The sequence below is a fragment of the Tachypleus tridentatus genome, chromosome 3 (genome assembly GCF_004210375.1).
Source record: "Tachypleus tridentatus isolate NWPU-2018 chromosome 3, ASM421037v1, whole genome shotgun sequence".
Lineage (NCBI taxonomy): Eukaryota > Metazoa > Arthropoda > Merostomata > Xiphosura > Limulidae > Tachypleus > Tachypleus tridentatus.
The window spans coordinates 22,370,809-22,386,560 of record NC_134827.1 but is presented as its reverse complement, the minus strand read 5'-3'; the positions used below and the strand labels follow the sequence as shown (position 1 = coordinate 22,386,560).

The following is a 15,752-nucleotide window of genomic DNA, read 5'->3' as shown; positions in this document are numbered from 1 at the left end:
AGCTAGCTATTGAAGAATCGTGAACAGTATGGTAGCACAATTTTCTTCAGATCAGATCTCACTGTTGATTCAAATTGACCAATTGATATCAAAGATGTAGAAATTCTGAGTGTCAACATTGGCCAAACTACAGTCACATCCAACTACAAACCACATAACAGTAAATTTGGATTCTAAAACTTAGTGGCATAAAGTTTAGCAACAAATCCAATGTAATGATTGGAGATTTTGATTATTATAGTCTCACTTGGGTGTACAGCAAAACGAAGATGATTAGTTCATAGAAATTTGGGCTGATGCAGACAGTGCTGCAAGGTTTCACTATGCCTGATTCTACACTCACAACACTGATGTAGTGCCATCCAAGTTAAGCCTGCTGTAGCACCAATGACTGTACAACTGTAACATCAACTTAAATTTAAAAGAATGAAATTAGACAAGTTTTCTGTGGACCTTGCTTTGTGAAATGAAAAGTATTGACCTAACACCTGACAGCGGAAAACAGTATGTACCACTGTCAGGAAATACATCCCACACAGAGGCAGAATGAACAACATTCTTGGGCTCAAGTGAGCTGTACAAAGTGGACCTATTTACTGAGGCACCTTCATAGCAAGTGAAGAGCTATCTGCTAACTTTGCAGAAGAATAATGCAAGTCATGGCAAATGCTGGTTGAAAACACAGATATGATGCACAACATCAAGAAAGCCTGAGCTGTTATCCAAAAATGAAGTAATGACCCAAAGAAAGCAGAGCAACAGACCAAGTAGCACATCACTTGCTGTAGAATGGGAAACCACAAAACAAACAACTGAAAATAAAACGTCATAGCTAATTAGGATCAAAGAATTTGAGGCCTATCTCATTTCTGTGCTACCTATACACAGTGTAGAAATGTTTCATAATAAATCAGTTGACCCCAGTTGTTGAAAAGAAGTTCATATTTGAACAGGCTGTATTTCAATCCATCAAATTGTGCATGGATCAGGTTCTCAATTTCACACAGGACATCGAAGATGGCTTTAAAAATAAGAAGTTAACCAGTACCATGTTAATCAACTTCTTCGCAACATATGTCACAATGAACTTCCACAGACTTCTCTAGAAAACTTGCAACATGATGAAAGACCACCAGCTTATCTGCATGATCCAAACCCTAATAAAAAACTTGCTACTATGTTGAACTAGGAAGAAAGTGGAATGGTCTATCACAGAGGATCATCCTAGCTCTTACCCTGTTCATTATCTACATGAATTACTAGCCCACACATTTCAACGTATGCAGCTTCACCTACACTGATGAACTTATTGTTGTCATGAAAACCATAAACTTTACCCAAATTAAAGAAACTCTGTCTGAAGCTGTGATGCCAGGTTGTTGGATCTAGAGCCAACATGGTGAAATAGGATATTCCAGCAGACCTATTGACTGCAGTGAGGGCAGATGATGAAACATCTACTTGTATGCTCACAACACAAGCAGAATACCTCACTGCAATCATTTGTGTGCAGAACTGGATGGAAACCATATAGAGATATATAGAAGTGATAACAAGAAGTATCTGATAGGGGATCCAAGTTTCTGAAACGTTCTTAAATGTCTGTCATTGTCGGTCTATGAAAACAAAGAAATAACTTCCTAAACTCAGCTATGCTATAATATTGCATGTTCTGATGGTTAATTAGGGTGCTCAGACTACAATCTGCAGATCACAATATCCAAAACCAATGACAAATATGTTCATTTTTCAGTTATGGAGGGGCCTGATAATGTGATGGTCAATACTGTTATTGTTAAGTCCTCCAAGAGTTGATGGTGGGTATTACCAACCACTTACCTTCCATGTGATCAACATTTCAAAATTAGGGATGGTGGCAGGTGGCATTAGTAGTATCCCATAAACAAAGAAACCATGCTAATAGTGGAACATGTGCTTAATTTAGTTTTTAATAAAAGATAATTATGAAACCTGATATCTTAAGTATCATCATTGAACAACTTGGAAAGTTTCAGGAATAATTATTCTAAAGCTAAACTTTCAGTGTCCATTTGATAAGACAAATTGCAGACCTAATAGTGTATTTACTGTTGCTTATCATTATTATTTTGTGCAGTTTACAATTGTTTGTTATTTCAAGGAAGCTACTTTAAGTACTTTAAGTTTTCAGAGCTGAAAAGAGAAAACTGAATTTTCTGTTGGCAGCATACAAGCACAGCTATATGTTTTATATTAGAAAAACGTTTTTATAAAGTAGAAACTTAAAGCCAGTTTTAACACCCTCTTATGTTTATTAATGAAAGAAAAGCATGTTTGTAAATCTAAGTTTCAAATGTTGTTTTGTTTCTTTTAAATTATTATAATTAATGCATTTTTAAAAATTTTGCAGCAAGAGGAAATCCAAGTTATTTAATACCCCAGAAACTAATTGATCTTGTGAAACAAGAAAATGAAGAGCTGCAGAAACAACGGTGATTAATTAATTTTCTTTGAAAAAGGATTGTCCTCTTTGACAAGAAATAATTGATTATATTTAAATCAAAGTTTCTTGTATAAAATCTATTAAAACTTTTAACTTTGAGATTTTATTTGTGTGTTGTGGACAGTATTGAAAATTGGTCATTTCTTGGCCACAACTTACCAGCATATGATATTTTAACCATCACTTATAATTAACAAATGAAAACATTATAACCTCAATAGTCTATTCAACATGGATTTTCAACAGACAAAACACTCTAAGAACATTTGCACATAGACTGATTTAAGTATTTATATCTTTAGTTACAATCCTTAACTGGTACATTCATGATGTACAGGTTCTTGTATTGAATTTTTTAATTAATGCTATTTTAGTATGGTGTATTGATGTTCTGATCTGACAAGTTTTTGCTTTTTAAGTTATTTATATTTCTTTAAATCATTTGTTTGACGAAGGTTCTTGTAAGAGAACTGAAATATACAATAAAAATAATTATGATTTGAAACACCAGTGTCTGTAGGTGTAAATATGCCTATGAAGTGCCTCTAGAGGGTTATAAATTTGACACAATTATCTAGAGTTATAAACTAATCTATGAGTCTGACTAATCTTTTGAAGTTTAATATTTACGTGGATGAGGGTACAGACGTGGTTGTGGTGTATATGGATTTTTAAAATGCATTTGACAAGGTGCTACATAAAAGAATTGTTAAAAGTTATCTGTATAGGTGTAAGGGATAGACTGATTCATTGGATAGAAAACTGGCTACATGGAAGAAAGCAGAGGGATGTTGTAATGTCACAAGTGGGATACTTTGGGGCCCAGTGTTATGAAATAGATGATGGAATGGTGATGATATTAAAGTGTTTGGTGTTACTGATTGTGAAGAGGTTACTGCTGCCTTACAAAAGGATTTGGATTATTTGGTGAGTTGGGGAAATAAATGGCAAATTGTAATATCATTGTATAGGTGACTGGTTAAATAAAATTTGGAGTAATCTGTTTAGTATTTGGCCCCTTACTTCAGAAAGAACATTCAACTGTTGGAAAAGGTTCAGAGGAAGTTTACAAGGAAGATATTTATATTATCATTTAAGGATAGGTAAAGGTCTCTGAACACACTTTCTCTTAAAAAATGAAGTTACAGAGGATCTGATTGAGGTATTTAATATTGATAAGGAAACTGATATTGTTTATGCATGCTATTTTTTCATACTTAATAGTGAGAACAGTAAGACTAGAAGACAAATTTTGTAAGGGAAGATATCTTCAGTTAAGACAAGTTTATATTACTAACAGGATGGTTGGCTTCTGAAATGGGTTGCTTTCAGGTGTGGTGGACACAGTTACATTATGGGAGTTTAAGGGAAAGTTTGATAAACATTTGGATAATAAAGGTGGTTTTTAGGTGTTTTTTTTTTTTTTTAAGGGATTGGTTTTAACTTCCCCATTGTGGGCATTTTTTCTGTGCACGTCATTAGATTTTAATGAGTTACATTCAAAATTTAATTAAAATATTTTCTTATCATGATACACAAATAAATTTGGCATAAAGATATAACTAATTAACTTTTAGTAGCATATTAGTTTTAAGTTCATAATTTTATATGGCATTATTATAAAAGATTTGAAATTTCTCCTAGTATGAGAACTGTGACATTTTCTCTTTAAGCATCCCCTCTTTTCTAATTTATTTACCACCCCTCCAAGAAGTATGAAATTTATTGTAAATTAGGCATTATAATGTTTTTATCATTCAGGCAAAGCATAATTTTATCACCTTCAATCTTTACTAGTTACAGAGCCATCAATTAGAAAATCAGAATCCTCTTACCATTCCCACCTGTCACACTCTCTCTTCCAGAATTTTCCAGGGGTTCTCTCTGACATTTAATATTACCTTATTTGTAACCAACAGAAAGCCATGGTTTCAATAAAAATTTCTTCATGATGTACCTTTGTAAGTAAATCTTAAGTAGCTTGTGCATTATGTAATTCAATAGGGTAAGGAGAGATGCAGTTTGCTGAATGACTTGCAAGTTTCATGGAAAGAATATCAGTTAGTTGGGGTTCAAAGGGCAAAAAATAAAAATAAAATTTAACTATAAATAGATGTATATTGTTCCAAGCTTAAAGCTATTTGGAATAAACAGATGCTGTCTCATGTCACAATTCATTCTAGAAAGAAAAAAGGTAATTTTTTTTTTGATGGTTATGAAGTCAGTTAAATTGAACAACACCATATAGAATTAGGGTAAAGAAAATAACCAATAAACTAAATTGTATTTAAACAATAAAAGTTTGAAACTTATTTAGGTGGTTTTAGAGATTACATAAAGATAATTTTAGATTTTTCAGATGAAGAAAAGTGTTTATACTTTTGACCACAAAATTACTTTGCACCCAGAACAATAAACACTTTGACTTTATATATTCATGGAGAAATTTTTAATGAAAATATTTTATTAAAAATTATTTTTTGTTTTTTTTGTTTTGAAATAACTCTTAATAATCATTGAAAGCTTGTAAAAAGTATTAGAAGAGCAATTTGGATTCAAGAACTTGGTCAATTCAACTGTGTCCATAAGATTAATTTTAGTGGATAGGATAGACTAGATGAATCAAATGGTAAAACATCTGTAGAAGACTAAAAACTATATTGTATCATAAATTTGCCTATAAAATGTTTGTAGATAGTTATATACTTGGTAACATTATCTAGTCATAAACTAATCTGTAAAATATCTGTAGATAGTTGTAAGCTTGACATCAGGTGTTCAGAAGTTTAAATTTACTTGTAGGATATCTCTAGAAGATTGTAAAGTTGGCATAGCCTGAGAAATGTTTGTAGCATATTGTGAAAACTTAAACCATTGAAACTTTACGTTCATTCTCTTACGCATGCCTTCTTCTATCAATTGCTAATTAAAAACACAAAAACAAAAACTCCTTTACCAGATCTGTCAGTTTGCACCTTTCTATCATTTATCAGACTTAACTATCATAGATCACAAAATGCCATTAATGAAGCAACTAAAACATCTAAAAAAGTCTATAGAAAATGGTTTTATTTTGAACAGGTGCAAGCTTTTTCTAAATCTCTATTTGATTTTGAATTTTTTTTAATCAGTTGAAAGTTTTTCTTTTGTCATTCTAGAGAGGCTTATGAAGTGGCATTAAATACTATTACAGTGCAGATTCACTTTGGTATTAATCATCAATACCACCAGGGGGCTCTTCACCCATTGAAGGATACTCTTAGTGTTGTAGATCTTAAGATTGACTATAGAAAGACACTGGCTTGTCTTCGCTCTGCAATAATGGAGGTTTGTAAAGAAGTTGTTACTTTTAAAACAAACATAAATCTCTATTCAACATTAGTCTAAAAAGTAATTATTTAACTCAAAGTGTTAAAGTGTACCATTATGGATTATTGTTGTGTAGTAAAAAAAAAATGTTGATTTTATAATTGCTACTTTCAACTATTGAATAAGGTACTTTTTAGAGGTTTTATATGTTTTGGTTGCAAGAATGAGTTTATATTTACAATTATTATTATTATTATATGTTTGTTTTTATAATACTGAATAAAGTAATGCAAACTTGGACCGAAGTTATTGTCGCATTACAAGACTGATGAAAGATTTAACTTCTTTCTCCTACTGCCATTTGGTGATTCCTCATAATATTAGTCACACATACAAAAATATACTGGACAATTAGATTCTTTTTAAACTAGATAAATGTCACCAATGCTTGAAATTTACAATGAAACATTTGTGTATTTCAAAGTTGTTTTATGAGTGTGATATTGTATTCTAATTTTAAATGCTTTCGACTAATTTTTATGGTCATAACTAGAGAAAAAATTCAGTGTATTTTGGTGGATTTTCCTTATTTATAATTTGCTGTAGTACTATACATTGTAAGTATCTTAAGGGCTCTGAATATGTTTTTTATTTAGAATTTGTAAAAGTTTATATTTAAAATTGTATTGTAAAGTAAACACTTGATTTTGCAGTTAGGCCAGGAGCTGTGTCCAACTTCTGATTTTATCATTCATGTAGTTCAGGAGCTCCCTGCTGGACTACATTTATACGAGGAACTGACATTTGGTACGATTCTTTACAAAACTCTTTTGCCACCATTATAATTATTATTTATTTTATTTTATAACAACTACAAGTCATCATACATATCTAGTACATTTCACATTTATTTGCATATACAAACAATTGTAATTTAGAGGAAGAACTTGTAAAACTAAACTTATTTATCAACGAATAATCAAGTCAATGCATTTAGTGTTTATTCGTTCTGACTTTTTTTATGTTTGTTATTTAATAGGTGGTTATACCATATTTTACATTACTTAATAAATGTTCTAAGGCTGATAAACGTTTTTTGTTTTTTCTTTGTGTGTGTGTATGTATTGTGGGTTATCACAATGTAAGATTTTGAGTTATTATTTTAAATAACTTAATTAATATAAGTGTGTTTAATATTAAATGGAGATTGACCATTGAGTAACCTAGTTAATTATCTTTTTTTTATGTATGTGTTACTGGCAACTGAAAGTGATAAACTGTAAGCAAAAAATGTGCATAATTGGATGATTATGTAATATTATAATTTCTATGTTCCATGAGTTATTATGGTGTAATAGCAGTAATTGCTAAGTGTGTAGTGTTTTTAAAATAATTTGTAACCATAAATGTATAACTCAATGTTCTATTGGAAGTGACTTTTACAGAATAGTATATTTTAAGATGTAATGATTAGAAAAATGTATTGTTCTAATGCCATTTAATTTCAAATTCTAAGCTACAACATATTCTTTAATTATAAGAGTTATATTTTTAAGACAGTAAAATTATTCTGTGTGTAAGTTAAACTTTAAGGAATAATTGATTATTTTCTAATTAATGTGTATTATTTATCTGTATCAGTTTTGTATTACTTTTTATGGTAGCCCAAGATACTGTTGTGCTCAAAGATCTAGGAATATTAACAGGAACGAAGCTTTTTGTATGGGATGGGAAACAAGTATGTATATCAATATAGTATCTAACCTGTTAGCTACAAGTGTTTTAAAGTCAGGTAAATAAAAGTTAAACCCTAAATTGTTATAGCATCACATATCAAATGTGGGAAAATTTAATTTTAGCTAAGCCAAAGTAAAAACATATACAAGTAACATTGTTAATATATCTTTTTATTGAATATTGGCTGTAATTAATAAAAGCTTAACCAAGGCATGATTTTATAGATTTTGGCATATGCAATTACAGTTTTTTTTATTATTGTGTAAATTCCACATTTAAAGAAGTATTGTTGTAGTAAAGATACTAATTTGACTGCAAATGTTTTGAGATTTTCTGCTAGTACCACAAATAATAATAGTGACAACCTGGGGATGAATTTAGGCTTAGATAATTACTGCTTATAATTTCCTAAAATTTTCATGGTTTTGTATTTTCCTTTCCCAATATAGTTTGTGTTCACCTTTGTATCTGTGTATGAGAAATGCAATCTTTGGTGATTTTTAGTAACTTTATGAAAATTAATTTGAAAATTTATTTGTTGAAACATCCATTGTTTCATTTTATGTAACAACTAACCAAAATGAAGTATAAAACAAATTCATTTGCTATTGTTTTTTTAATGGTTTAGCTAAGTGTATATTATGTTGGTCTATGTGCATCTCAATATTGCTTTGATTATTTATTCCTCTTTTAAGCTCAGAACTAAGCTTGTGGGCTTATAATGCCAAATATTTGGGTTGTGGTGTCACAGTGGATTGTGTAGTTTTGTAATTTAGCACAAACAATCCTCTGTTTTTTTTTAAACTTATCAAACTTGTATCTTGAAAAAAATACTTAACTACTTGTTTGTGCATCTGTTTCATTTTATTGTTTTTGCATTTCCAAAACCTTAACTTCAACTATAAATAGTTTTATTAACTTACATGAAAAATTGTAGAACTAAATAATTTAAATTTTTTTATTTATAGGTAACTAAGTCAGTATGTTGAAAAACATTTTGTGTAAAAGTTGAGAGAGTCATTAACTGTACAATGGAATGTTACAAGAATGATTGTGATTCCAGATCCTGTTTAGATATTCCTGTTATCAAAGAATATTTTTCAGTTTGGAGCAACTTGTGCTAAATTTCAATTTCAATGTGTTAATTATGACATTATCACAGGTCTAGTATGAGAAATCCAGTTCCACTTATTTTATCCAGTATATTTATGATCAAGATAGAAGTTGCTATTTCCACTTCCCTACCTCCTAGTATATTTAAGAAATATAAAATGGCTTTAGCAGTAATTTGTGCTTTGTTAATATATTAACTACTATTAAGGGTAAACAAAGAATTTTAGTGAGGAACTAACATCATTTAAGAACAAACCACAATCCTTAGAATTTCTCTGTAAGGTTGTATGAGGTTAGGTTAATGAATAAAAGTTGTTTTTATCAATATTTAGATAAATGGAGAAATTCCATTAATTGGCAGCTTTCATGAACCAATTTTGTTGAATGTAACGTGTTTTCAACCTGGTGGAATGTCACGGGAGATAACTAGAGGTTTTCCAAAAAGTTTGACAGTTGGTGAGCTAAGAGTAATTCTAACAGAATTGACTCAAGTACAATTAGAAAATCTCAATCTTTCTAAAATCCAACTAGAAGGTAAGTTTCTCTATCTTTTAGTGTTAGGAATTGAAACTAAACATTTAGTAAAAAAAAGGTTAAGAAATGAATTTGTCTTCTGTTTGTTCCTAACCTGAATTAGATGCTATATTATAAAATATACAACTGTACTGAAAACATTATTCACATAAATATTTCTTGTGTCATTCCTTCTAAAGATGTAGACACTTTTTCCATTTTAAAATCCATTATTGGCCTAAAATTCAAACATAGCATTTATTAGACAGAATTGACAAACATATTCAACTAGTAAAATATGACAGCCGATGGAGTTAAGTGCAGTTTTTGTGGTGAAGTTAATAATTATGTTTAATGTACAAACTTTTTAATTATAAACTAAGGAAAGTTAGTTACAATTCAAAAGGTAATATAAATGTATTTTGTTAAACGTATTCTAGAAACACTAAAACAAAGAATATTTAAAAAGGTTTTTGTTACTTATTTTTACAGTAAAATGTACTAAATAAATATTTGATTTTTTTTATGTCAAAGCAATTTGAAAAATAGTTTCTTAAAAGTTAAGCTTTAATTCATTTCAATGAATTAGAGTGCCATACTTTCACTAATACTAAATATCAGTATCTGGCGATATGATTGGATAATCATTTGCTGTTGATATTGACAAAGATATCTGTAAACCCCTAAACACAAGATGGAAAATAAAACAACTACATCAGATTAAAAATACACATAACAAAAGCTGTATCTTCTAAATCTAGATACGATTGCAAGGGAACTAAAGTATTGAAGACTTAACAGTAAGCAAATCACACAAAAACTGCTTTGGTATTCCATAAACAGATCAAACAAAGGAAAGTTCGACTGTTGTAGTCTTTTCGCTGGGGTTTTGTCATTAGATCACGATTATATATCCCACCACATTAATTCAGTGAGTTATACATTTCAGAGATTTTTTTCATTCATCATTTAACATGTTAATGAGGTAATGCTAACAGAACTCGCATGAAAAACACATTAAGTAAACAAGCTATAATAAACACAATGAAAATTTCAGCAATATCTTACCTTAGCAAAGAAACCCATTCTCAAAATCAGTTTTTCTTTGATTTGAGGAATATCTAAATACATTAATTTTATCAGTCACTTAGTCGCCTTTGTATTTTATTGGTTTGACAATTAATTAATAACTAAGTGTTGAAGCACTTCTCATGTGAGTAAATCACATTCAAATAAAACAGTGTGATTAAGTGACTAGTGACTTTGGTAGTTAATCAACCCTTTCAAATTTCACATAAAGTATAATACGTCTACAGTCATTCATTTTAGTTTTAACTATAGAATAATCACTAGAAGTGTTCAGCAAGTTATTCAGTTTATATTTCTATGGTAAACTGTTGGTCTTGATATGGATTAAACTGTCAATAAAGTGTTTCTGATGTGCAGTAATTGTACTGATAACAAGTGCAAGTTTTGAATCCCTTCTTGCAGTTATTGTTTCATCAATGTTTCACTTCTTCACTCTTTACGATAGACTCTTTCTGGCTTGACGCTAGCTGTGAGAATTTTTAAAGTGACAGTACCACTATGAATTAGTAAGAACTGGTCAGTTGGTTATTGGTGATGACAAGAAACCCATTTGAAGTAACAATGTATCTATTTTAATAAAAGTTTTAAAACACATACCAGCCATCTTGAGATGTGCAGTTTGTTATTGCTTATACTTTGAAGTTTTGAGATACTTGTGGGTAATATATAACCTGAATATGAGTTACATTTTAGTTCCATTGTCTGTAACAGCTGATGAGAACAGAGAAGTGTTACTTGGTAAAGAGCACAATGGTAAAACTTTGACAGAGATGGGACTACTGGATGGAGATTGTCTGTATACTTTCAGTGAACTGAATAGGGATGTCAGAATAGACAAAAAGAATTGTTCAATGACCATAAAAGTCTTCATTCAAAATAAATGTGAGGTAAGTTATTTTAGGAGAAAACAAAACATCTTGCAGAATGCCATAGAATAGATTTCATTGCTCAAGGATATTACAGTGATAGTTAATGTTTTCAGGAAAATAACACCTGAAGTGAATTGTATTTGTAGGAGCTTGTTTGTATGATGTTACAGTGATAGTTAATGTTGTCAGGAAAGTAACACCAGAAGTGAATTGTATTTGTAGGAGCTTGTTTGTATGATGTTACAGTGATAGTTAATGTTGTCAGGAAAGTAACACCAGAAGTGAATTGTATTTGTAGTAGCTGGTTTGTATGATATCTGACCGAAATAACTTGCTTTTTTATCTCTGCTCAGGCACTGTTACACCTGTGTGTATTTTGTGTCTCACCCAGCTCTGTAATTTGTGTGTTTTGACTTCTGTGGCTGCAACAATCAAGGGAATGATAAAACCTTGTCTTACCATTGATCAAGTTTGTCTCCTACTAATGATAAAACCTTGTCTAACCATTGATCAAGATTGTCTTCTACTAATGATAAAACCTTGTCTTACCATTGATCAAGATTGTCTCCTACTATTGATAAAACCTTGTCTAACCATTGATCAAGTTTGTCTTCTACTAATGATAAAACCTTGTCTAACCATTGATCAAGATTGTCTCCTACTACTTGCTAAGGTTATAATTATCATTCAGTCTGTGATTCAGGGAGACATTTTTTGATGAGTTAATTCCTGAACAAAGATTACTGGTACTCTCCCTTCTTCTGAAATTTTGAACAAAGATATGATCTTCTTGTGACATCCAGAATATGAATTATCATCACCATGACTGAATTTAGACTAGTTTCCTGAATACAATTGAGTAAAACCCATCCCTCTCTCTCCAAATTCCCATTCAAAACAAATTAGTAGCAACATGTTGTCCAGCATAAGATTGGGTTCCTTTATAAAGTTGATTTCTTTGGGGATTTCATGGGTTTTGTTACTATAGATGGTTGAAGAAGGCATACAGCACCAGTTTGTACAAAAACACCACTGTGGTCTCTCCTATTTTGTATTTGATTTTGATTATTTCTTCTCCGAATTACTTAATAAATCAGCTTCAGGAACTAGACTGGTGTGTGAAGAATATGATAGCAGTAGTAACATGCTGTTTGTCTGTTGTTTCTTTTTTCTCAAACTGTTTCAAATTGACTACCATTCTTTCATTTCTTAGCAGATTGAAACTTATGGTTATACCTTGGTCTAATTTATCCATACATTTTTTTTTTAACTTGGATTTTTTGAACAGATTTTATGGGGTTAAAGGTCAGCTATTCCAAAAATGTATATTTTGGGCTCCTGTGCAGTCATATTTACAGCAGTTAAAACAAATATTTCCTCAACTACCCTAGGAAAGACATTGAATTCTTGGTAAGGGTTCAGAGAAGAGTTACTAGAATGGTGTCTGGGATGAAGTGGTTGTTATATGACGAAAAACTGAAATATTTCAATCAATTAATTTATTTTTGAAAAAAGAAAAGCAGGTGTTTAAGGCTGTGAGAGGAATTTATAGTGTTGATGCATTGTCCTTTTTCATATTTAACAGTGAGATTAGTAGAACTAAGTGACACAAATATAAATATTTGCAGGGTAGGAGTCTTCAGCTAAGAGAATTTCATTTTTCTAATAGAGTAATTGGCCTTTGGAAAAGGGTTGCATTTGGATGTTTTAAAGTAAGTAAATGTAAGTGGATTTAAGAAAAAGCTTGATAAGTCTATGAATGATAAGGACTGGCTTTAAGATTTGTTTTTTTTAATTTAGTTTTGAGGATAGAACAACTGAGATGGACCAATAGGTCTCATGTTGTTTCAAAACATTATGTTAATGCACTGACATACAAAAAAGTTAGTTTGAGCCTTTATGGGGTCAGAGTTCATGAAAAAAGTACAACTTTTTAAAGGTTTTGGTCAATTAATTAGACTTGTTTTGACCATTTTATATGGAATTTGGTACAAAGGAACTTTCTTGCAGCTTCCAAGCAGTGACATAGTTTTAAATTCTTCTGTGGTTTTCATGAATTTTCTATTGTTAAAATTGTTGATGTTAGCCTCTTTAATCTTGAGTATTTTGTATTTGATAGATCAGAGTATACCAACATGAACAGTTTTACAGCTTTTAATGAGAGGAATGTGATTCAGCCAATCCCTAAACTTTGCACCATCATGGCTGAACAGCAGTTGTTGCAAGTTTTTTTGCCTATACAGTGTTGTTTCTAGGACTTATTTAGCCCTTTATTAGATTTCTTTTTTAATTTGGTTGTAACTTACATATCAGAAGATGTGACTTGTCCCTGTAGCACACCTAGTCCCCTGATTTCGGTTTTCAACTCACAGATGGGATGATAACAAGTGAAGGTTCAAAGAGTGCTCGTTTTCCCAGAATATCAAATAATCTCTCACTGAACTGCAAACTACTTTGAAATGTGGCTTCTAATTGTTAACTGATCTACTTTTATTTCCATTAAGCTTCACTGTTTTCTGACACAAATTATTACAGGTTTTTTTTCTGAAATCTTTCTACCATCTTGAAATAGACTAATATTATTCTCCTTCTATTTAATAAAATTCATCAAAGTTCTTAACCATGGTCATACCATTAAAAAAGTAAAAGAAGAGTGAGATGTGTTGACCAAATTACAAATAGTAATATAATAAATATATTACTGCTAATACTAGCTAGTACTAACATCATCTTTTCTGGACAGTGAGTGAAGGTACTGCCAGCATTATCCATTCTGGATAGTGAAACTAGTGCCTAGCATCATCAGTTTTGGACAGTGATGCTACTGCTAGCATGGTCAGGAGGTTAAGGCGTTTGACTCGTAATTCGAGGGTCGTGGGTTCGAATCCCTGTCACACCAAACATGCTTGCCTTTTCAGCCATGGGGGCATTATAATATGATGATCAATCCCACTATTTGTTGCTAAAATAGTAGCCAAAGTGTTGACTGTGGGTGGTGATGACTAGCTGTCTTCCTTCTAGTCTTACACTACTAAATTAGGGATGGCTAGTGCAGATAGCCCACATGTAGTTTTATGCAAAATTAAAAAGAAAAACAAAAAAAACTACTGGCATATCCATTCTGGATGGTGAAAAGGAACAAGAGAAGTAGTGGTTTGCAAGAAAAACAGCTTAATTAAAATTGATAATACAATTCTGAAGAACCATGTGCCATTTATGAGCAAACTTTCATGTCTGAAACTTGTGTTATTTAAATGTGCCACTGGCAAAATTGTTTTCACTTAGAACAAATTGATTTTGGAATACAGTAATTAGAAGTATTTGACTTTCTTTATAACTACTCTCTGCTTTAATACAAAATATTTATTGGTGTCAGTAATATAAAAAGAAGTAATATTTACTTTGATTGTGATGATAGGAATAGTTGTTGAAACAATAAAGGTATAATGTTTTAAAATAATATAAATGATAAGTCATAGAATAGATATAAATTTAAAATATAAGGAACACATAAATAGCTTGTTTCAATAAAATTGCTAAATGTAATGGGCTTTCTTATTATTTACCAACAAACATTTAGAAATTTCTCAGTTAGGACACAAAGATGAACTTTTGTAGTAAGATGAAAAAGCTGTTTATATTAGTGAATTTTATTGAAACTACCAACATGACATTATGGTTTCAATTCTTAAACATTGGGCACAACCTACTAGATTTTGGGTTGGTGAGAAAAGAAATTATAACAAATATATTCTTTTCATTTCATTTTCACTGCAAAATGCTTATTTGTAATATTTTCTCATTGGACCATCCTTTGGTTCATTCCAACATCTTCATGTTTAGCATCACTGAAAACTAATTTTTTTATAGTTCTTTAAAATAAGAGTGTGGCATGTCACATTGGTTTAGGTTCTTAATGCATAATCTGTAGAGGAACACGATCAAGTCATGTCACCAAACATGCTTGATCTTTCAGCTGTGGGTGACATTATAATGTGTAGTCAATCTCAGTATCTATTTGTAAAGGGTAGCCCTAGAGCTAACTGTGGGTGGTGTTGACTTGTTGCCTTCCTTCTAGTTAGTATCTTCAAAATTAGGGATGGTTTGCCCAGAGTTCTCAAATACCTTTGTGCAAAATTCAATAAATAAACAAGTATTGTTTAAAGATAAATAAAAAGTAAGATATTTCACATATAAATGTGTATATTCTCTGGATTAAAAAGTCATAATTATGAAAGAAATGAATAATTTCAGCTACAGTATTACTACTGCAACTAGTTTAGGTGTTTTATGGTTTCTAATATATTTGGTTGTACCTGTTCAGTCTATAACTTTTCAGTACCTAGTTGATTTTTTTGTTTCATTGATTTTTAAAGATATGTCTTGTAAAGGAAGCTGCAGATAACATAGTTGCTTTGCACCAAGCAAACAACCAACTGTGAAGGAAATCTGTACTAATGTTATAATGGATGATTTCTTTTAATCTGAAAACTTTAAAAATTGGTTTTTACTTGAATTTCTAATGGAAATTTTAAACAATTTAGACACATTACAATGTGGAACTTCTTAATGCTGTTAATTTTGTAAATATCCTTCAGTTGATTTTGTTGGTATGCAAGTACTGCTATCTTACACTCCCA

At 30.8% G+C, this 15,752-nt stretch overlaps 1 protein-coding gene across 6 annotated transcripts in view; it reads left to right on the top strand.

Moving 5' to 3' along the window:
* The window catches only part of LOC143246518 (ubiquitin carboxyl-terminal hydrolase 40-like), a 76,942-nt gene that overhangs the window by 42,684 nt on the left and 18,506 nt on the right, over nucleotides 1–15,752 (top strand). For all 6 annotated transcript variants that reach the window (XM_076493351.1, XM_076493353.1, XM_076493352.1 and 3 more), the window contains 6 exons: nucleotides 2,390–2,471; nucleotides 5,641–5,809; nucleotides 6,505–6,598; nucleotides 7,456–7,529; nucleotides 8,974–9,175; nucleotides 10,955–11,130. In XM_076493351.1, the coding sequence (XP_076349466.1) occupies nucleotides 2,390–2,471; nucleotides 5,641–5,809; nucleotides 6,505–6,598; nucleotides 7,456–7,529; nucleotides 8,974–9,175; nucleotides 10,955–11,130 (797 nt within the window). The remainder of the gene's footprint in view (nucleotides 1–2,389; nucleotides 2,472–5,640; nucleotides 5,810–6,504; nucleotides 6,599–7,455; nucleotides 7,530–8,973; nucleotides 9,176–10,954; nucleotides 11,131–15,752) is intronic.